Source organism: Mytilus edulis, chromosome 4 (assembly GCF_963676685.1).
Source record: "Mytilus edulis chromosome 4, xbMytEdul2.2, whole genome shotgun sequence".
In the NCBI taxonomy this organism is placed as follows: Eukaryota; Metazoa; Mollusca; class Bivalvia; order Mytilida; family Mytilidae; genus Mytilus; species Mytilus edulis.
The window spans coordinates 40,384,300-40,409,851 of NC_092347.1; the positions used below are offsets into that span (position 1 = coordinate 40,384,300).

General features: G+C 31.8%; 1 protein-coding gene across 1 annotated transcript in view; it reads left to right on the plus strand.

The window, feature by feature from the left end:
- Positions 1 to 1,978: 1,978 nt before the first annotated feature.
- The window catches only part of LOC139519690 (fibrinogen-like protein A), a 31,185-nt gene continuing 7,611 nt past the window's right edge, over positions 1,979 to 25,552 (plus strand). Inside the window, exons 1-5 of the mRNA XM_071311906.1 lie at positions 1,979 to 2,431; positions 10,163 to 10,262; positions 14,377 to 14,513; positions 16,970 to 17,066; positions 18,979 to 19,143. Coding sequence (XP_071168007.1) covers positions 2,111 to 2,431; positions 10,163 to 10,262; positions 14,377 to 14,513; positions 16,970 to 17,066; positions 18,979 to 19,143 — 820 coding nt within the window. The 5' untranslated portion in view covers positions 1,979 to 2,110. The remainder of the gene's footprint in view (positions 2,432 to 10,162; positions 10,263 to 14,376; positions 14,514 to 16,969; positions 17,067 to 18,978; positions 19,144 to 25,552) is intronic.

Sequence of the window (25,552 nt, forward strand, 5' to 3'; positions counted from 1 at the left end):
TATTTTTGTATTAAACAAATGCTACCCAATCATACAATGCTTATGTTATTAGGCAAGTGACCACAAATCCCACATTTGCATTTTAAAATAAAGCATTGAGTTTTTATATTTTTGGACCCCCACATCTTATTGTATTCATCTTGCATCCAACACAAGCGCCAACAATATTATCGACTTTTCTAACATGTCTAATTATAATACATTCAGGTTGATGTGTTACTATTTTCTCAATTACAATCTCATGATACTGTTACCTTGCCATACTGGTTTCTAAAAAAAATATTAAGTACGCTCGAAACAAAATGTAATGGATTTGCAACCTTAATTTCAATATATTTTTTCATTGTTTCACTTAAAAGATTGGAATATACTAAGACTTATTATCTAGTCCATTTTAAATAAAAATTGTAAAATTCTTCAAACCTTTCAAATTTATGTTCATCATATTGATAGAATATTAGGATGATCTAATCTGTACATTTTGTATAGAAATGCGAATTGCGTCAATGACAAGTTGAAATGAACATATTATTTTAAATTATCATTGTACACATAGTGTTTTTGCAGAATTAAAAAAATACAACAGGCTTATCAGAAAAGATGTCTACCATCGGTAACTTCTTAGTATAACACATTTTGCAGCAAAACATCTATTTTTTGGTAATGATGTGGCTCATATCTAAATATATCAATAGAACGATCATGGAAGATATTTTGAAAGCGTTTCCAGTTTTGCGTTGTATGCCAGAAGTTCGAAGCCCTATAGGAAAAAAGTAAGAAAAACCTAAAACAAAAAAAGATGTATTTACTGGTATCCTTAAAAGGTTGCCATTTCATTTCTTCTCCTTTATTACAAATGTCGGTACCGATCAATAGGTTATAACATAAAAATATTATTCCGGGCGGTAAATTGCCAAATTATGTTTCTAAAATAACCTCCACCTAAAAGATCAAAATTATGAATCCAAATATGTTAAACGCTTAATAGCATCAAAGCCAAAACGATCCTTACAAGCGTAAGGTCAACTTGAACTGAAAACGTCGCAACCTAATTTGTTAGAGGACATTATTAGAATTTAAACATGGTCAATTATATTATAGATGTAGTTCGGGCTTATTAGGCAAAATTAACGTATAATATAAGTGAGCACAACACGTTTTATTCTTAAAAGCCTTTTAGATATACGCTCGAGAAAGAAGTTTCAGAAGCAAAAAACACAAAAATTATATGAGCATAGAAACCAAATGAAGCGAAATAAAACAATCAAAGCCGTTCTAAATATATTATACCATAGGGCGATACAGACTTAGTTTTAGTAGAATAACATTATGCATAATTTAGAAAGTTTGTAGTAAAATGTATAAAAATATATAATAATAATATTGACGAATACTAGAGCATTGGCTCTTAGTTGAATGGTCCCATCGGTAACCAACACTAATAGCAGCGCAACTGGCCCGATGGTGGTAAAAAAAACGTATATCAATGTGTCGCGCACGTGTGTGTAGTATAAAGTACCGATTATTTATACAGTTTGTAAGGTTTTGTCTTTAAACAAGTAACATCTACTATCATTTGCCTTTAGAAAAGTTCCAATCACAGAACCATATTTAGCGCAAATAATACAGGAGTGGCACTAGAGTAAAAACTAATTTTGCAATTGTGTCGTAGCAGTAAATGCGATGTTATTTTTGTATAATTTAATGAATTTAGGAATAGTCGTTTATCTTGTTTCGAGTTTTTATTCTATTCTATCTTATGCAAGTTTTAACTCTTCTGATTGATTATATACGAGCGTTTGAAAACAGATTGATCAAAGTAGCTATCAAACATTGCATGTCTACATATAGTAACCAATGTCAACCTGGTTTGCATCTACGTTTGTCGCTTCATGATTACACATAAAGTGTTATGCTTCTCTATTGGATAATTGTAAATCCGATATTTAAACTTTTTTCAACAAATATATAACACGTATCATGAACGTATAATGAACAATATCCGTTACATCCATACTGAAATGAAATGTGAGCTGCAAAGTATCTACATATATTTCTGCAGATAACAATTCTCTGAGAAAATCCATTTTTCTGAAAACTTACCAGCAACATGTTAGTTTTCCTTGGACAATTGTTACTACTATTGGTTGACATTGTAATGGCGTCTGAGGATCAATTCAATTCTGGAATTTTTCGTATAAACCCAGACAAGATTGATACAAAGCTCGATGGATACAACATTCGTACATTTGAGAAAATATCCCCTAGGATGTGTTTCGACAAATGTCTTCGTAGACCCAAATGTCATTCTTACAACTATAACAGACACATATTGCGTTGCGAATTGAACTTCCGACCTAAATGTGTCTCTGGCATTGACTTTCACAACGAGGTCGGATTTGTGTATGTTGACGTTGGTCATTACAGAGGGGTAAGTATAAATTTTTCATCATTGTTTGCAAATGATTATAAAAAAAGACGCAGTAAAACATATTTATATGTTACATGGCCTGATAAATGTTTTTAGGTTAATTTCAAATGTACCAATCTACATATTTACATTTTCGCAATTTTTGCTGGAAAATTTATTCTGTGCATAATGACAACATTGATAGATTTTGAAAGATACTACATCCCCGAATTGTTTTCCATGTTTAAGTGTAAATGTCAGTTTCTGTAACATTTTGGTGTTTTTTCTTAACAATTTGAAACCTTGGAATCTAAATTTAATAGTGAAAATCATGAGTCTCCTATCTACGATATTGTTTAATTTTGAAATTTAAGCTTTATGTTAAAAATATAGCTCTTCACTGCTTTTTCTAGGTAATTTATAGCTTTCAGATAGATTTCATCTGAAAAGTTACATTTCCTTTCTTTCAAAAAGTTGTCTTTTCCAGTTCTATCTTAATAAATATTAAAAAAGAAGCTGTCTTCAACTCAGTTAAATAATTAATTGCCTAATCAATATTTCTTAAAGAAAAAAAAATAGACATAAGTCGTGCTAGACAATTTAGGACATCATCACAAGCTTCTCATAAAATAGACATAAGTCGTGCTAGACAATTTAGGACATCATCACAAGCTTCTCATAAAATAGACATAAGTCGTGCTAGACAATTTAGGACATCATCACAAGCTTCTCATAAAATAGACATAAGTCGTGCTAGACAATTTAGGACATCATCACAAGCTTCTCATAAAATAGACATAAGTCGTGCTAGACAATTTAGGACATCATCACAAGCTTCTCATAAAATAGACATAAGTCGTGCTAGACAATTTAGGACATCATCACAAGCTTCTCATAAAATAGACATAAGTCGTGCTAGACAATTTAGGACATCATCACAAGCTTCTCATAAAATAGACATAAGTCGTGCTAGACAAGTTAGGACATCATCACAAGCTTCTCATAAAATAGACATAAGTCGTGCTAGACAATTTAGGACATCATCACAAGCTTCTCATAAAATAGACATAAGTCGTGCTAGACAAGTTAGGACATCATCACAAGCTTCTCATAAAATAGACATAAGTCGTGCTAGACAATTTAGGACATCATCACAAGCTTCTCATAAAATAGACATAAGTCGTGCTAGACAAGTTAGGACATCATCACAAGCTTCTCATAAAATAGACATAAGTCGTGCTAGACAATTTAGGACATCATCACAAGCTTCTCACAAAATAGGAAAATAAAACGGGAGAATAGATAAATATTTGGCCAGATGATGACTGCATATGACATATTCTTTATGTATTTAAATGTCCATACAATGACTAGCCAAAGGCAACCTGCACTGTAATGCATGTTTTAGTGGTCGTTTTTTCATTATTATTATAATTTCGTCGTGCATGCAACATAATTGATCTTCAAACATGTTCTTCAAACGAATGACAATCTATTGCATGCAAAATATAACTTGTTTGCTTCATGACAAGAAAGAAGGGATTAATTGATATTTAAGCAATGACATTATTTGCATTGGTACAATGTATTTTCTGTTATTTTGTGTGAAAGATATATCAGAGATCAATCTCAAATTATATTAATTTTCATCCCATTCAGTTCTATCATATTACTTTTACATTACCATCATGAGTGAAATGCTGACCATTCAACAAAAAGTCTTCAGGTGATCCATATTTTGACTTTAGCCGCTGTCCGTTTATAAAATTGTTGATGATCCACTACTTTATAAATTAGTGTTCCATATTAGAAAAGAAATGAAGTTGTTTTAATAAAAAGGTGTCTACATTAGATTATTATGTAGTGTAAAAAAGTTAAAATGTAAACTGTTTGTGAACAGCGGTCTCTCTGATTCAAAATTTCTAAAGAGAAAATTAATAATAAAACATGAGCATACTATTTTAATGACAAATAAATACGAGTAAAGTTTCACAGTATCCCACATTCTTATTCCAAAGTGACCGTCTTTTTGTTATAGTAAACTGGTATTTTCATGCCTATCGTCGTGGGCATTAAGTGTTACCCTTGACCGTCCGTCGGTCATTCCCAAAGGTATTTTCACATATTATAAGCAAGCTTGTGCGGGGGCATTAGTGTCCTCAGACAAATTCTTATTTTATTTTAACAGGTAAATTAACAAAAATTAATAAATGAATACTGCTTACAAACTAATTATTGACATTATCAATCTATGATTATGTGAAATTGACCATTCAGGTTTACCAAAACTGTGAATTTTTGTAGCAGTGAAATCATTATGTTAAAGTACTGAGTTGTTATACATTATGTATTAATCTTTGTGGATGGCAGGTTACCCATCTGCAGTTATACTAAAACTGGAAATGATCCATAGCGGTTGGAGATTTCCAACATAATGAAAAAAACAAAATAGCATGTCGATGTAATATTAACAGTCAACAAGTTTCACTGTTTCTGTCATATTCATATCAAATTGGCCATTATATACATGTAGTACAAAACTGTTTATTTGTCAACAGGAAATAATGAGCATACTCAATAAATGATAACAATTTGTAGAAAATAATTATTCTGTGTATTTTTGTTGTTTTCAAGCTGTCTATTTTTCATACGAAATGAATATTTCAAATCAAATGAGTTAGGAAATGCTTACATTTCCATTCTCTATTTTATTAAAGAATGTTGACAACCTTAGAATTACGTTCTTATTTCATTTTGTGATGTTCATTTACAAGATTTTCCAATCTTTCATTCTAAAACATTAAACTTTGCATATCAATTTGAACGTTTGACTTTATTATAGTAAAACTGTCAATAATTGATGTTGGTTGAAGATTCCCCTACCCCCATTAAAGTGATGAAACTTTTTTATACTCATACTTAATAAATGACAAGAAGGACATTCTGAATATGGTTCTCACAAAACTTATCATATGCTCGTTATTCTTCTCAAGTTCGGTTTATTTTCTTCTTCTACCTTGTTTTAAGTGATAACCAAGTTTTTATGCGATTTTTCAATGAATTTTGAAAAACAATTATAAATATACATGTTTACTTCTACAACCTATATAAATACTTTTAAAAACTTTGATTTTTAATTTTAAGACTTTTAGTATAACCATACAGCTTTTGATATATGTGCGTGTTTTTTGCGTTTGAATTTATTTTCATAGCTTTTTAACTGTGCCTTGGCTTGGCTCAACTTGCTGTCTGCATGTGCCTTTCGGTCCCTATGCATGAAATGCCTGCTCCTGCAAATGTTGTACATTCCAGGTGTTGTAGAGCTTTCAGATTGTTTGTAGTTGCTAAACGTCAAATTCGATTACTTAATGCATATTTAGGAAGAGAACAACAACATATTTTTGAATATTATTTGAAAACTTAATACACCTTGCAATTGTGAAGAGGTCGATAATGTTTAATGTAATTTGAAAGCATGGTGTTCAGGGTGTGTTGGATAACGCCAGGTCAGTGATGTAATCTTGCAAAATTGGAATCGAATCTAAAGTCCCTGGTCAGAATTTGTGTGACTGCGTAAGCATTTTACAAAGTAATTAATTTCTACCTCATATACTTAAACATTGAGATGTTACACATTATCTCTTTGAAATTTTGCGGATTAATACATTTTCATGGCAGTTTGAGTGTTTTTAAAAGAGGAATGTTAGTACCTTCTATCTGCAGGTTAATCATCATTGTTGATTACGGAATATGAACCAACCAGTGTAGAAACCAGTCATACCTTTAATTCACACTACCAGTAACCAAATTGTTTGCCGTAGAAAAGTAGCCTCAGTTAACGACTTTGTCCCACTAATACACCAGGATGGGTTAATGCATGTTCAGCCTACAGCCAGTACGACAATTCGAGTAGTTGCAGGGCATGCACAGCATCACACTTTTTACGTCAAATGTTGCTGATTCCCTGCAGCAAAAGTGTGAACCACTTGTGTTTAAAATTCTAGATATGACGTACGGTTTGTACCTTTGTCTAATTACAATATCTGACAGGGTAAAAGCTTATGAAGTCTACAGATCTAGAGCTTATTGCCGAACATTGAGGTTCACGTTTATTTGTAGACAGGACCATATATAACATTGAGTCTACATATAGTTATTTTCCTACAGCAGAGCTTCGGGCCGTATTCAGCTGTAATCAAATGTATGGCAATTTGCCTGACTTTATTAAAATGTATGATTGGTAAACGCTTGTGAAGTCTATAACAGGGTTCTAAAGTTCAAAGTTTATTAGTCTCAAATATATTATAGGGTCATTGCACAAAAATTGAGTATTATTGTCTAGGGCAGTATTTCATATTTCACGGTCTTCTGAGTGCAATACGATAAATTTCCGCCATCGTGTTTATCTCTCGTCGGCTTGTCTGCAAATATAGTTTTCTTGGATCCTCTCTGGTCTTGGGGGCGCTTCAATCTTTTTTAGAATAACAAAAATACATACCCTGTCAAATATATTTTTTGACAAAAAATACACTATAGCATTCATGATTACTCTATTTCATGAACAGATAAATGTATTTGACAAATATCTGATGTATAACGCAGGTGGTTTTAATCGCATCTAAATATGTCGAAATTAATTAGTTTTAGATACTTGGGATTAAATCAGCAACCTCATCATGTTATATTTCATCTTAATTTCTTGACCTTATCATAAATTACCAAGCATGAAATAGTGACATTTTCCAACGGCTCATCTCAAATATACTCTTCCATAGCAAGACCCCCTCCCCGAGAAAGTATGGAATGCAATATCGGTGCAGATGTTATATATTAAACTCATCAGAAATCCCTTATTTTTTGGATGCATTCTTTCAACATTTGAATTGAATCTAAAGTCCCTGGTCAGCATTGGTGTCACTGCGTAAACATTTTATATACAGTAAAATTGAGAATGGAAATGGGGAATGTGTCAAAGAGACAACAACCCGACCAAATAAAAAACAACAGCAGATGGTCACCAACAGGTCCTCAATGTAGCGAGAAATTCCCGCACCCGGAGGCGTCCTTCAGCTGGCCCCTAAACAAATATATACTAGTCCAGTGATAATGAACGCCATACTAATTTCCAAATTGTACACAAGAAACTAAAATTAAAATAATACAAGACTAACAAAGGCCAGAGGCTCCTGACTTGGGACATGCGCAAAAATGCGGCGGGGTTAAACATGTTTGTAATTCATTTCTACCTCATATACTTAAACATTGAGACGTCACAGATCTTTTGAAATTTTGCGGATTAATAAATTAATCTCAACCTCATCATATTATATTTAATCTTAATTTGTTGACCGTATCATAAATTACCAAGCATGAAATAGTGACCTATTCCTGCGGCTCAGATCTTACATTCTTACATAGCAAGATCCCATCCCCTTTCCCCACGAGTCTCAAACTTTAAAACTTTGAAAGTATGCAATGCAATATCGGTGCAGACGAAATATTTTTAACTGATAGGAAATCCTCTACTGTTAAGGTATATTTATTAAGGAAAACAAGTTCAAATAACGGCAAATATTGCATTTTTAATTTACAAAGAAATCTAAATAAAATATTTGATACTATATTAACATACTGTCAAATATATTTGTTTATCTTTTTACTTTGGTTATTTTTTCTTTGTGCAGAATGTAAGGCATAAGGAAACTTGAGGCCTTTTGACATAATACGCATAGCTATCAGTGATTTTCATTCTGTTAATTAAACATATAAACATTTTTAAAATGCAACTAAATTCATAACAATATTTATCAATTGACAAAATTTTAAACATTTTACATCTGCATCACAAGGTAAAGTGGACAAATATTTATAAGTCGACTGCCGGACTAAAGATTTTGCACTCTGTCAGTCAGTTCTATGGTCTGGTAAGTTTTGCTTCAATTTGTTGATTTGATATTTTGTATACATAGTAATATTAAGATATAGAAATCCTTCACTTAAGCGATTTCTTTTTTCTAAAGTTTAGGTCCTTTGACATAGAAAATCGCTTGAACTGATTAGCTTTTGCAGTTATTTTTGTAATGACTGAACAAATTGATTAGATATTTGGTTTTACGTCATCATATCTTACAAGTTTGTATCTTTCAAATGACTGATTTTTCTAAAGTTTCTTAACCTTGGACATAGAACACTGAAATGAAGAAGAAAAAAACAGTTTTCTGCACTTTTCTCTGAAATGCCTGAATCAATTGATTAGATATTTAGCTAAATAGTTGCATCATCAAGTTAGAATATCGTTCTAGTTGAGAGATATTTGCGATAGTTGTTGCTTTCAGAACATTGGGAATTGCTTAAATATCACTTATCCGTAAGAAAAAAAATTGATTCGACTAGGGTTTGGTTTGGCATGCAGTTGTTAAATATATATTTGCATTTTTAAGTAGGTGTTTGGAAATGATTATTAATATAAGATGAAAATCCCCAAGTATATTTGTAATAACTCTTTCCAAATATGAATTGAAAATTCAGCAGACCTCTTTCTCAACTAAATGCTTGTTCCATAAACTCATTCAATATGCTTGCCGATAGGAGCATTGTATTGTATTGCAATATCATCAGACTGCTTTTTATTCTTTCCCCCCGCTTCAACGGTAAGGCCCACTATATAGATTTAATTCATTGGAATGTTGGGAACGTGTAAATATGCAGACACTTCAAAAAGATTTGGTGATGATAAATATTGGACAAGTTTTGAACATTATGCCTCACTCTGATATTACGTATGTTAAATAAAGCCTAGTCTGTTTTCCAGTTTCAGCCAAATTATTCTGCCTACTATATTACCAAATTTTCAGATCAAATATATTGATATATTAATATTTTGTTCTTGTCCTTAACAAATCTGAAATATTTACAACTGGACGTAAAAACCAACAATATATCATTTAAACTCTATGTTTTGACATGGCATGAGTAATTATAATTTACCAACTAAGATACAATAATACTATTGGAAAGGTTTCTGTCAATGAACATACTTATTTTGAATTTGGTTTGTAAAATCATTATTTCAAGCATTTCTTTACCAAAATCTGTGATAGGTTCGAAATCTAACCGATAGCTTTTGAGACAATAATGACAGGATATTTACACAGTCAGATTGTTGAATATTTTCAAAATAATAATTACCTTTGATTCATAGTTATATTTTCTATGGCATTGTAATACTATGAAGTTTGTCTTTCTACGAAACAAAACATCATTATCGTATTTTTTTCTCAGTACAATGTAATCCAATGTAGACACGCAGAAGTTTAAATATGTTTGTGATTTTTCAATCTAATTAAAATTAGATCTTCGCAGCGACCAAGCATAAAAAAATGAGCGTGTGCGGAGATTTAATTTTAATTTGATTGGTGATTTTTTTTTTATCTTATACAGCGTAATTCTTATTTATACTTGGAAACCCTTTACAAATCCTTGGTTTTACCATGTCATCTAATTTTGTGTCAACTTTTTTTGTTTTCCGTTGGCTTTTTATTCTTTCTCATTGCTTTCTTGCTTGAAACTGCAGGTACTTTCAGACACACATTACTTATCTAATCAGGAAACGTAAAGAATATTACAATCATCATTTAATGTTTTGTATCTTGTTTATCTGTAATCGATTTTCAAAAATGCATGAAGTGCTCTATTGCAAATATTATAATTAGGCATTCTCATGTAACGAATTTCTATTCTTTTCAATATCAGGATCCTATGTATGATACATGCCTGGGAAATCCCTGTAAATCTGGAGAAATTTGTGAGAACAAAAAAGATGGAGGTGTGGTTTGCGTCAAGGATCAAGAAGGTAAAACCAATATCTATACAAGGGTTTACAATGCTAAATTGATTGTTTAAATCAATTTATATACTAACTTGCGAGTGTTGCTACCAAATAACCTTGTTTGGGTCAATTTGAGTAGCCAATTTACACTAAACGTAGAACAATACAAATGAAAGAAGATGTGGAGTAAACATCAATGAGACAGCAACATATCGACACAAATAGCCCAAGTACATCTACCGTTAGACTTGCTACATGTCCCTTCCTAATTATTATTATTTTTTCAATTTTGCCCCTTTAATAATTTTACTGCTATAACTAGGAGATTACAATTATACTAAACATCTGCAGACTTTCTCCAAGGGCAATCAGTAGGCTGGCACTTATCAGTAAACATATAAACTAGTAAGAGAGAAATATTAGAAAGGGAATTGTAGCAAGTCTAATCTACCGTGTATCATACAGAATTCAGCAATATACAGGTGTCTATACCAATCGTAACTACTCGGCCATTCTCGCTACGCTGTACAATATCTCGTGAACCAGGAAGGCCGAGTAGTTCCGATTGGTGTCTATACAATATGTCAACCTCAAAATCGTTCTGAGTCAACAAAAGGTTGTGAATAAATTAAACAGAAACTATGAAAGATTTCACATCAGCATTAAATTCTCCAAATGACAAAACAAAAAAACATAAATATATGACAGATGTATGTATCCATGCTTAATATTTGGAATAGTATACATAAAAACAAAGTAACGTCCTTTGTTAATCAGCATGATTTGACAAATTATGTTCATATTAAAAGGATAAACTGGTTAAATTATTGATACTAGTAACCTAGTAACGCGTGTTTTTTTTTTTTTTTTTTGCTATAGAATTAAACAAAACGGTAAATTCTTAGGGAATGTATTGAAATATCATAACGAATTGTGTTGTTATACGATTTGATAATTATAAATTTTTTATTAAACGGACAAAGTGGTTTAAATATTTGATACTAATAACACATTTTTGCTATAGAATTAAACAAAACGGTAAATTCCTAGGGAATGTATTGAAATATCATCACGAATTGCGTTGTTATACGATTTAAAAATAAATGTTTCTCACATGTTTCTGCTAGAACCAATAATTATATATTGTAACTCGAATCTTTTTATTCTTTGTGTAGTGTAGTATCTATTTCAGAAAAATATTTGATACTAATCTCGCTTCAGATTCTATTATTTTTTATATATTTAGGCTATTATAGGTTGAAAATGAAGCACACAATTACTGAAGTGTACATTATTCGTAATAAGTTTTAATATTAACTAAAATATATCTGAATTAAATATAACATATCGAAACAAACGAAATTATCACAAACTAGTGTGTTTAATGATAAGAATCATACTGAGGGTGTTTCTAACTTTAATTCCAAATAATCATATGCCGTCTGATATCTTGTCCCATAAGGGGAACATTATAACTATAAACTTAACATACAATTTCGACAAGGTTTATCTGTTTTTACCAGGCGGAAACCCAGTTGAAATTAAACCAAAAAAATGGAACTCTTTATTAGAGAAGGTAAAAAGGGCCAAGTAGTTAAATTTGAATTGTTTACATCTGTTTTTATGGGCTGTAAAAGTTTAATGAATGTGCATAATTTAGGATTTTATTCATCTAATATATGTGTTTTTACTTAAATTATGTTTTGAGCCTCGAATGATTTGTATACTTTTAAATTATAGACAAATTTTCACAAAACAGTCTATTGTGGTAGGTGCAAATACATGTGGATCTTTTTTCGGCATATTAAGCATAAATTCCACCGAAAAAAAAATCCAAAGACAGATAATAGAGTGATTTTTTAGAGAACATATGGCAAAATCAAAGGTACTTCAACTTTATTCAAATGATTTGCACCACGTGACTTTGTCCCTTTTGATCAAATTACTTCCCTTAGCTTAAGATTGAAAATATAATTAATTTTAGATTTGCGGATAATCCAATCCTTTTCCGTCATGTATCTAAAACTAATGTATCTTTAACAACTTCCTTTGGCGGATATTTTCAAAAATGCTGAATTTTGCAGTGTAATTATAAGGGAAATGCTTAAAATTTGACTTATTACGAAATGGGATCCCCCCCCCCCCCCGAAGGTTGAAATCATCGTGTTTTAAAAGAATTTGGCCGAAAACTTAAGAAAGCAGGTAAGTTAAAAGTTATTTAACTTTAAAATTCAACCTACAAGGTGTTTCCCTTTATGCGAACAAATCATGAACAATATCTTCTTGCATGTGTATTTCTGTTATGTATTTTGCTATTTTACGATTTTACGTCATTTTATTTGATCTTATATAGCAATTACACAATGGTTACGCTTCAGATTTTCAAACTAAAAAGGCCGAAAGACTTCAGAGTAGACAATGTCCATTTGTACACGGACAGAAGCCTAAAAACATGTACAATTCACCTATATGCGAACAAATTGTTCATTCGACATAGGTATTTGCATATTGGCTGCCGTCATGATAAGGCAAAATGGCCGCTATACAAATTAGCAAATTACCCCTAATTTTGCCATATGATTTATTTGCATCTCAGCCCACGGCGGCGGTTTTTTGTGAAAAGATCCCAAAAATGGTCAATAATTTCATCGGAAAGAAAAAGTCGGGTACACCTTTTTAAGTTCAGGCTGGTTGAGTTGACTATTCCGTCTTTAAAACGTACAAAAGAAAAATATTTGAGGGATCTTCTCGCTCTAGATTCCATTATTTTATATATTTAGGCTTAGTATTATAGGTTGATAAAATAACATTACAAATTTAATTTACAGTACGAAAAAATTAAATATATGGGTCAAGTGAAATTCCGTTCTAATGAATCATAGCAACAGAGTAGATGTGTTCGAATAACAATTTTTTACTAAAAGTACCAAAGGTATTTGGGGACAGGACAATTTTTTTAAGCCCTCCCCCTTTTTTCCAAAATCCGTATTTTTTTCTATAAATTTCAATTATTTCTGTGTTTTTGTGTATTATACGAACATAAATATACTACAAATAACTTTTCTTTGCTATTTACTATCAATTCCAAGCTTACTATTCACAGCAAAACACGCGTAGCGGGTTATTTAAAAGTGTGCACCACATTTTTAAGGTTATTTCGAATAGACAGAAAAACTATTACAGTCATTCCTTATAATTTAATTCTTAATTTCATTTCTAAGGAGTAAATCATGAAAAAACGTTGATGAAGTCACGGTCACATGACAAAGTTATATCTATGCGCTCATAGACAAAAAAAACTGTTAGCCAATCAGAAGACGTGTGACATCCAAAATTAAATTATTTGTCAATCAACTCTGTCATTTTCATCACTAATTTCTATGACTTTTTGAGGTCTTCCAATTATTTATGAAGTTTATCCAATATTGGTATTTTTATGAGTTTGTTTTTCGTAAATTGTATTGTGATAAATTAGGCCGTTAATTTTCTCAGTTGAATTGTTTCATATTTTTCATGTCGGGGCCTTTTATAGGCGACAATATACGGTATGAGTTTTTCTCATTGTTGAAAGCCGTACGGTTGCCTACATGTATAATTGCTTACATTCATTTGAATTTTTAACTTGAGTGAATATTTGTCTCATTGGTAATCATACCACATCTCCTTATTTTTATATCAATTATCTATTTTTACAAGATATATTGTCAACTACTTTTTTTCAAATTAATAAAATTTGCGATTTTTTAAAAGCATAATCGTTTGCACGAAGTACACGAACAATGCTAAAAAAATAGTGTTGTTTGATTTGGTAGGGGGAGCTAATTATTCTTTATTCTTATTAAAGATCAGCATTTGTATAAAAACACCTACTTTAAATATAGGGATAAGATTTTCCATCCGAAACTTAATCAATGAATTTCTTCAAGCTAGTCAGAAAGAAAGAAGGAATAAACCATATTGGCCCAAGAAAAAAAGGATATTTGCTCATATGTCCTACAATTCTACCAAATCTGAGCATAAAATGGAAAACATAACTTGATTAAGAGCTTTTCAGTTGAACATATTATTACTATTATATCCTGTTTCGGGTTTAGAATAGATTTACACAAACATGTATCATGTAATTTCTTTTTTTCAGAAATTCGTGAATATGTACCTGAAGATTGTACACAATTGAGAAAATGCAAAAACGAAACGGGAGTATATAAAGTATACCTTTCCAAGTCTGATAATGGACTAGATGTGTTTTGCAACATGACCAACGGTGGCTGGACGGTAATACATTCAAAAACCTTAATATCTAAAAAATAAAATAACAAAAATACCGAACTCCAAGGGAAATTCAAAACGGAAAGTCCTTCACAAAATGGCAAAATAAAAGCTCAAACACATCAAACGAATGGAAAATATATTCCTAACTTGGTACAGGCATTTCCTAATGTAGAAAATGGTGAATTAAACCTGGTTTTATAGCTAGCTAAACCTCTCACTTGTATGACTTGTCGCATATAATTTCATTATATGGACAACAATGTGTGAGCAAAACAAACAGACATAATAGGTAAAAATGTCAAAAAAATGGGGAACAGCAATCAGCATTGTAATATAATCTTAATCGCTATAAAAACAAATAACTATTTCAACGAAGAAACACAAAATGGCATATAGACACTCTATAGACAAAGTACAAATTTTTAAAGCAAAAATGAAAGTCAAAAATCCCAAATTTCAAGAAATACTTATTGTGAAAGCAAAATCTTAAAATATCTAAATAGGACTGGAACACAATTTTGTACAGTTGTTGTGCTTTTCATGTTGTTGTTCATATTCTTTTTTATACATTTAAAAATGGGACAAAAAATATTTGCAGTAAAAACTTAATTTACTTTTAACAATATCACAAATTTTCGAGAAACATCTTTTAGTTCTAGGACTTCAAAGAGACATTGAAATATACTTTACGTTATAAAATGCCATTCGAAATTGATTCCCGGTGTCAAAATTATCCGTCTGCCGCCTTTTTTCGAAATTGCAGCCAAAATACATAAAACAATTCGGATTGTAAATGTTCCCTTTTTATCACAACGTCCCTTGAAACTACACGTCTTTTTTTCGGATTTGAGGGCAAATAAACATCGAATAAAATGTTGCATTACACCCCCCCCCCCCCTTTCCCCTTTTCTCTCCCAACCACACCGTGGTTTTCGTGGAAGAAAAATATCCAATGAGACATAAATGATTATCGAGTATGACTCCCACGGCAACAATTCTTTTAATTTTAAACGTACCTTTATCGGACATTCAAATCGAACTGACATCTGATGCATGTATTAATTTTCTGGAAATCAGATATAGTATCAGGCCACTATTTGATTGGCATATCGAAAAGTGCAGTGTATTGGTCAGGATTTAACCTTTGACATGTGTCATAGCCCATTAATGTTACAAATCATATATAGCCACGCCTTACTCATTTACATATTTAATCCACTCAAAGCTACGCTTTTCGTGAATTAAATAAGTTTAGTCGTAAAAGGCGTGATATATATATAACATGTAACATGTATAAATGCATTTACATATTAAGCATACGTATGTACATTTTTCCTACAATGAGTTTTCGGCAAAAACCATAATTTATCTCTGTTCATTTTAATTGTAAGAATTCAATCACATTGACTCTTTTCAAAAATATCAAGAAAGCTTGAAAGGGAAATGATGTATATCGAGTGTCACTAAATAATCCAAAGTTTGGTGACAATGATGAACGCATCTATCCCATCGAACTTGAAATAACGGATACAACAGATACAGTTAAGTCTGTCTCATATATTGACTTTCATTTAGAAATTGTCAATGAGAGTCGGTTGACAAGAAAACTTTACGACAAAGAAGATGATTTTAGCTCCAGTTGATACGATATTCCAGAGCTTGCATCATGATTTACTTGAATAGGGGTTGCTGCTTACAAGGAATCTATTAAACCAATGATTCCAAGTGATGAAGTTGAGTCTTCCTTTCGAAAATGTTACGGACGCTATAATCAGTTAGTTTTTAGAATCCATATGATATACGGAAATTATCAGCCAAATAAAACAAAAAAAGAGGTATGATAGAAGCTATTATTTGGCCCTTTTCGTAATTATGTTAATATAATTTATAAATGAACAGGCTGATATAGTCTGAACATGTGTGTGCAGAAAGGTCACTTGTGATGTCGCTATATATGAGCAACAGCCTTACCCAAAAAGATATTTAACACATATTTGCACCTAGATGAAATACATCTTCTTGCAAAATTTCTTTTTGGGTAAATCTGTTGCTCATATCTAAATATTGATGACAGGATCTTAAAATAAGCTCGAGGCTATGTTTGTAGTTTTTGCAGTTTTTGCAGTTTTCCCCTAAATTCAAGAACTTTGAAGCTCTCATGATAAATTATGTAAGACAAATTCAAAAATATAAATACTGATGAGTGATATTCTGATCTCTTATGACTTAAAGTTGCACAGAACCTGAGAATATTTGTACAAAAGGCATTGAATTTAATGTCCTCATTGTGATTGTACCTGGCTACATATCTATACATCTTGCTCGCCCAAACGCCCCTCTTGAGCATGGATTTGACTTCCAGGTTAAAAAGTCAACGCGACTACATTTCTATACCACAGTCTTAGATAGTAGATGTTTCATTTGCAGTCATACCACATCTTCTTATGTTTATATCAAAGGTTATTCAAAGAAGAAAAGACGGAAGTGAAAATTTTAGAAGGACATGGGTAGAGTATGAGAATGGATTTGGTGATCTTCAAAATGAGTTTTGGCTTGGTGGGTATATCTTAATTTAAATATATCTGGATTTTTTATTTTGTATTTATTCCTATATTGTGTCGATTGTGCGGCAGTAAGGATTTGATACAGGATCATTTTTACAAGTATCCTGTTTACTTTATACTATAGTTAATGAGAAATTGTTACATTTTAGGGAGTCTTTTGTTTACAGTTTAGAACATGGTAAAATGTCTGAATATTTGTTTGTTTCTGTGGGAATTTTGTGCACGGATTCGTATTCTTCTACAGTTTTCCATAGGTTGATGTATGAAATCTATTTAGAAGTACAATTGGCGATCTATTTAATCGAAAGAAGACATTAATCTATATCAAAATTTGTAAAAGGTAATTAGTGCCAGCATTTAGTAATTTGAATATAACGATTTCATTTCGAACGGCATGTGTTTCACACGTAACTATATCAGATTCTATCAGCTAGTATTGTCATTATATTACATGCAGCTGCATTTGAATCGTTGTTGTTTGTACTTCTAACCATTAAATAAAACCTGTCATGATCAATTCAAAATTAAGGAAAACCAATGCATTGCTTAACATCCATGCCCTAGCGATAAGACATAAGTCAATCATACAATATACACATGGTTTCATTGAGATATTCAGAAAGCCTGTTATAACTAAAAGTATTGATGCTATGTTCATCATTAAAACACTGTATATTAACATGTAATACAAATGTACTTGAAGTTTGCGTTATGAATAATAAAGCTACACAGTTTAAAGTGATTTTATTTACATTTTTACTTATAAAGTACGTGTTTCATTTCTACACAATGACTGATGTTATATGTCTTGGTAATATATCAATAAAATATTTCAAATAATGCACGGTACCGATTCTGTACGTACAACACATGTTTGAAGAGATCAGTGTCATCAGGTACCCTGGAAACCAAAACTTTATGGAACCATAGATAGGCAAAGATAAGAAACGTTTGCAAGCTTTAAAGCCGGAACGGCTTTAATTGAAAAAACAATACCATCGAAAGACAACTTTGACAAAGGAAGTCGCATTTCAGTTTATAAAATATTATTATCCCCGGCTAAGAATATTTTCCTGATTTTTTATTGGTCAATGACCGTCGTTTAAAACCTAAAGCCCCGGATGTTGCTAACCAATTTACCCGGGCGTTGCTATCAATTACTCCAGGGAATTGCACGCGTTTTCCTTAGTCATTCGTTTATTCCCAATGAAAAATTCAATTATGTAGATCACTAATGATTTGGTCATAGTATTCTGATCATTGGCATTCATTTAAGTAAATGAACGGGACTATTGACCTAGTTATGCAAATGATCCATATAGATGTCACGCCGTCTATGACATAACGCTTGCGAAAAATTTTTAAATAATAAAAAACGTTGCTTTCACGTTAAATTTTTTGCTCGCATTTCTTTAAAAAAAATTGTCGGATTTGGACTTAAACCTGGAATAAATTCGTTCATATCTGCTGATATGGGTATTTTAACACCCATAATCGCCTCAGTGTGTACTGGGGTACTGCAGGGTGTTAAATATCCATATCTACGAATAAGAACGTAAATAACTTATAACTACATTATTTAAAAACTCGGAATATATAAACATCTTTTTATGTTGTGTCTGTTATATTTTTGTTGTTTTATTCTTTTTAATTTTTTCCTGGAATTTTTATCATCTGAAAGATTTTTTTGTTTGCTCTGAAAGTAACGTTAAACTACTCAAAGTCATCGTATAATTCAACATTCTACATTTTGGAAACTTGCCACATCTCCATTTTTTTTATGTACATCGATTAAATGGCGGAAATATTCATACATTCATTACAGACAGCAGTCTGTAATGTCACTCCTTAATGATTTGAAACATTTTTGCATTCTAGATATATATTTACATTTCTTTAACTAGGTAACAAATACCTAAATCTCTTAACCAGCAGCGGATTATATAAACTACGAGTGGAACTAGTTGACACCAACGGCATCATGTATTTTGCTGAGTATAGTACATTTGCAGTGGGGGATGCAACATCAAGATATATATTGACTATTAATGGATACAGTGGAAATGCAGGTTAGTCGTCCCATTTTCTTGTAGACGCTTGTTATAAGATTACTTACTCTATGGCATAAGCTAGAATGTCCTTAATGAACACAATGCTATTGAACTAGACCAACTTTTCAAAGCAGCCTTACATGCCTGCAATAAGATCCTAAATATAGTATTTAACTTATAATAGACTGAAAGATCACAAAACATGTTTAACCCCGCCGCATTTTATTACCTGTCCAAATTCAAGAACCTCTAGCCTTTGTCAGTCTTCTTGTTCACTTGCATGTATGTTTCGGAATAAGTGTGGCGTCCAGTTCGCGGAACTAGTATACATTATTATTTAAGGGCCAGCTGAAGCCCGCCTACGGGTGCTGGATTTTCTCGCTGCGTTGAAGACCCATTTATGGCCTTGAGCTGTTTTCTGCTCTTTGGTTGGGTTGTTGTCTCTTTGGCACCGTTTCCATTCTCTGTTACATTATGGCAAATATGCTTTGGTAATTTGATAATTGAGAGAGAAATCAAATTGACGATTTTCTGTTAGTAAGTATGTAAAAAAGTAGCCTAACAATAGCTTCTTCTTTTATCAAATATTACTCTTTTTAGCTGTCAGTATCTTACCCCCTGAATTATATTGAAAATCAAAATCAAACATAAAAGCTTTCATATTAGTGTTAAGGATTGTACAACTGTACACACTGCAAATTCACATCATGCAGAATATTCAGATATAAATGACTGAATATTTCCGATGACTGCATGTTAACTTTGGTAAGAAGGTTTATTAAAGTAATCTGTGTTATACTTTATGAAAACTCGTTTTTCCTTTTTTCATGACGTTATTAGATTTGGGTAAACATACTAATATGGAGACATTAACTAATTAAAAAAAAGACAGGTAACATCCAGATTTCAGCACACGTGTTCCTGGAATGACCCAAAGCAGACACAGGTCAGCCAAAGCTCTTGCAAGCGTTAAACACCAAACATATTACTGCACCTAAACCAAAAAATGACTTAACAGAGAGAAAACTCGTCTTAGATCAGTTTTGCCATGGGATAGTCGAAACCCATGTTTTACTTAATTTTAAAAATGAAAATTAAACGTAAAATAATGTATCATGATGATCCTTCTGTACCAAAGAAATGGTTTTTGTGCAAATGGTACCAACACGGAGAAATAGTCAGCCAGCGGCTGCAATATAAAATACTACAGGTTGTGACTCTAGAATCAAGTGCTGGGTTGTTCACAGCTTACGCAAAGTCTACGCACATGCTCTCAATCCGTTAAATTTTGAAATGTAAAAATGTGTTCATGCCCCATTTCTGGCTATCTAATACCTGGTTTTCAGACGGAATAATTGAACATCGGTACAATGCCTTAATATTTTGTTCTAAACTTTGGGGATTTTGCTTTGACCAGTCGATACAAATAGTTTGGAAAAAACTGCATTGCATAGTGCTAAATTATACTCGATATTTTTTTAAACTCTGTGTTCAGTTTTCACCATACTTGAAAAGAAGAAATGGTATTTAGCTGAATCTGAACTATTCTACATTTATTTCTGATACATGTATTTACTTGACAGAATCAGAATTCTTGAAAAATACACATGTAGTTTAGATTCAGTTTAATAAATATAAATGTTTTGTTGAACAGCCTGTATTGTTTAATAAAGTTCAAATTAGAGGCAAGTAGAATATAGTAATTTCCGAGAACATTTAGAATTAACATTGAATCTGCATAGATGTCAAAAGTGTACTCATTCATTCACCTCGGGTTCCCGTGTGTTCCATTACGGTAACCTATACGGTTACTTTTACAACCGACACGAGTTATATATTGGGAGACCTACATGTTCTCAGGCGCGGATCCAGAGGGGGGGTTCCGGGGGTTGGAACCCCCCCCCCTTTTTTTTTTGGCCGATCAATGCATTTGAATGGGAGCATATAGCTGGAACCCCCCTTTACTCTGGGTTGGGACCCCCCCCCCTTTTTTTAAATGGCTGGATCCGCCCCTGTGTTCTGACGCTTAAATTTGACTATTCGTAAACTTTAAACATTTGAAATATAAAGAAGTGTTACTGCATTTTATTTCTTCAAGTCTAGCTACATTCTTTTTAATATGTTTTCCATAAAAAATGTATACTAGCAGTAAACTTGAAAAAAACATGGGTATAATTGTACTGTTGCAGGTTTATGTTGACACAATAACCTATAAATGATAATTATAGTGTCTGTATTGTGAACATATTATTTAATTCTTGAAGTATATATTGAAACACAGTTACGGTAACCGTGAAAAAATATAATAAAAATGATACAACTTGGTGTCCTTTTTAAAGAATTATGATATGATTTCTTTTGGTAATTTGTATCACTGAGATGCTGTCGCATTGGCATATACAAGGCATCTGATTTATCAATATTCTACATCAATCAATACAGTGGTTACTTTTTGTTAACAACGAAACTCATTAAAAATTACAAGCCGCGATTTGTGATCACAAAAAATGTTAAGGTATGTTTTTCAGCGAAACGAGAGGTTTCATATTATACTTGAATGATATGTGACCTTTGGAGTCTTAAAGAAGACTTCATATATTTTGTGTGCAAACAGTGGCGTAGCTGGGTCATTTTTACGTGTACGCCCAAACCTTGGCGAGGGATATGGAGGGTAACCAACCGCTCAATGTTAAATCACCTGCTGGTAGTGGGTTCGAAAGGGACGAAGCCCCGAAAGCTATCGAGAATGAGATACCGTAATGATTCCTGTCAGTAAAAAATCATTGATAGCAACATAATTTTGAATCTAAATGGTTTATTTGTTTTGCTTAAATTTTGTAATATGTTAACTTATTCATCGTGTTAAACTGGAAGCTAGCCTAATGGTCATTGGTTTAACTTTTAGAGAAAACGTCCAAACAAATATCCCTTTTAAATAAGTTAAAGGGTGCCATGAGTGAGCATACAATCGATAAAAGCACCTTTTAATGAACACGAAAAAAAATATTTCTAAGAGGTGCAATATAAAAAAATTCTGGAACACCTAGGATTTCTTCCCACAAAAAGTGAATCAATTTATCATTCCTTTAAAGGGATTTTAAAAAAAATCTAAAATTTTCTTTTAATATTTTTTTCTTGATCTGGAATATTGCACGACAATCTATGAAGGTTTATAAAGTGAGCATATAAAACAATTAATTGCGTAAAGAAGAGTCTGGCTATCTGTTTATCAGAAAAGAACAGAAAAATGAACAAAAACAAATGCTTTCCAAATTTTAATTTTAGACATTAGTCATGGAAAAAGCTTCTTCGGGATTTTCATAAAATTTGATGAAGGTTCGACAAGTAGTTAATGTAATTGAGAAATAACAAAATGTAAGCCCAAACTGCGACCACTTATTAATTGCAGAAAGAAATACATTTTGTCCTAAAAATGTGGGAAAATTAAAGATATAATTGCATTATTATATTGCTTTGAATACTCTTTTGATCATATTAAAACAGTTTCTGTCCAACTTTCGTAAAATTTCACGGAGAGTCATTTAAAAGACTTTATCCACATTCGGAACCTAAATATTGACGCCGCTTTGTCTCGCTTTTGGGACATAAATCACAGGCTCGACAAAAATACAAATAGTATATCGAATCTGAGCAGGTAGTGAACTGCTTTAAATATAAGAAAAGTACGTAGAAGTCATAGTAGATTAAGACTTTTACAAAAGATTCGAACAAATATATTAAATGATCTATTTGAGTAAATTTAGTCCATTTTTATTTAAAACTACAATCCATTGAAAAAAGAAGCACAAGGCTGATGTGCTTTTGACCAGTTTTTCTTATCCTATGTTGATTTTTTATTTGTTTTATTTTCAAAATTCAAGTGTACGCCCGGGCGTTTTGACGTAAACGTACAAAAAATGTAGCTACACGCATGGCAAAGAATTATCTAGTCGGACGACTAAAATGATCTCGGGCGATATTTTCATGTTTTACTTAATAATTTACTACTTGTTATTTCATATTTGATATAAGCTGTTTTTGTTATCAATGGGCCCCCAAAAAAAGAAGCTTCAAAAAAGAAATCGAATGAATATATCAGCAAGATGAAATCGTTGAAAATGGAATCATAATGCCTAGTTATATGTTTAAAGGGAAACTTCGCAAAAAAATGAAAGTTTTATATTATGTTTATTTGATATAAATAATCATATATTCATTAAAATTATTGTTCAATTCTTCTAGATAAGTGATTAAAATGAAAATTAAAATCCCACTAACACTTCTCGACTTATCGCCATTTTGACGGCATCTCCGATACAAATTGTCACGTGATGAGTATATTTGAATAAAATATCTGAATACCACAAAGCTAAAAAAACAAGCATGGCATATCGTATATTCAGTATCAAAATGACTTGTCAAGCGTACGGATGTTCAACTCGAAGTTCACATGGCATAAGCTTACACACTTTCCAAGATCCTGCAAAAAAGAAAGAGTTGTACCAGACGTGAATGATTAACCTTAACATAACACCAACCAACTCACAACAAGTTCAAGAAAGTTTTTTGTCAATGCCCCCCCCCCCCCCCCCAAAAAAAAAGAAGCTTCAAAAAAGAAATCAAATGAATATATCAGCAAGATGAAATCGTTGAAAATGGATTCATAATGCCTAGTTATATGTTTAAGGACTAATTTTGGTTACTTTTCATCTTTGATGAGTTTATTTTTCACGCAAAAAAATCTAATATGATCGTACTAGGTTTATCTCAACTATTCTCATCGTATAAGTTTATATTTTTTCTCATATTTTCTTTAATGAGACACAGAACTTGTATACATATTTAAAAAACTATATCGTATTTCCACCATTATTTGATGATATTTCCTCCCAACATTTATCGATCTTTCGATAACAAATTTTGATGTTATTATCTATAATACTAAAATAACGAGGTCCAATTTGTCAGCCGTCATCACGTAAAAACGACGAATCAAAGAATACAATTTTATATATAACTAATATAGTAGAAAGGTGTAGATTAAAAATTACATCACTCCAGGCCCTTTTGTTTTCCACGTAATTAATGTTGCCAATAGTTAAGAAGTTCCGGGTCGAGTCCGATACCGATACCAATAATATATTCACCTGTTACCTATTACCTTATATGTACGTTCCGCATCTAACAGGCGCACCACCAAACGGTGTATTTAGGATTATGCTATATACACGGGTCATAATCACAGGGTTGACACTACTAAATTCAATCATTGTTAAATTGTTACCTATTGTAGTATTTTAATCAGTAAGACTTTCTAAGATAACAATACGAATACTAAAAATCTGAACTAAAAATAAGGCGTATAGGTACAGCTTTCAATTTGTTAGCGGGCATGACGGAAAACAGCGAATCAAAGAATTCAAATTTATTTATAACTTATATAGGACAATGCTGTTGATTAAGAAATACTCCATTCCAGGACCTTTTGTTTTCCAAATAATTAATTTTACCTATAATTGATAAGTTCCAGTTCGACGGGTTCAAACAGAAAGATTTGACAGCAGAGAAAACTGTGTATCTTATAATCGGCATGACTTTATCAGATGAAAATACTAATACTAAAATAAGGCTTGCGCATAGTTATATACTTTAATTCAGTCATGGACCTGCGATATCACGGGTGTGTTCTAGTATTAATTATATTTAAAACAAGTTTCTTTCTTTAAAAAGAAAAGAAAAGCAACACGTGAACCCAAGACCGCTGACTGGTCACCAAAAAATTGTTGCTGAATTTTTGTTTGCTTTTATATCGAAATAATTGACTGTGAATAGAATAAGATTATGATGATGTTAAAACACCTTTATTAAAAATATGTAATTGTGTGTAGATTCTTGCACAAGTCAGTTGAAAGTAATGTTGGATAGTTGTGAATAGAAAAGTGTATATATACAGCTACTATTTGAATATACATTTTTAGGCTCGCTTATTTTATGTATTACTTTGGAGTGTACATTTCTTTTTTCATACCCTACTGCAAATCCCAGTATCTACAAACCGGATGTCTAATGCAAATTGCACAAACCAATCGCAATATAAATTTAAGCACTCAGTTTGCTTTATAATCTAGATATAATCTTATTGAAGCTGTCTGTACTCATGGTAGATGTTGTATAGATAAATGTAAAGTCCAATTTACATGTGAAGTAAAACCCTGTGTCATGCAACCTATTAGAAGGTTTCGTATATTTTTCTTGAAAGTAACACACCAGCTTCATTGGGACCTCTTATATAGAGACTTATTTTGGTCTCATAAAACATCTCAAGTTTTAAGGATTTCTTGATTTTACTTAAATAAATCCAAATCTTCTACAGGAAAACTTGGTTTTGAAGAATACCTTATTTTCAGAAATTTTATGAACCTGAACA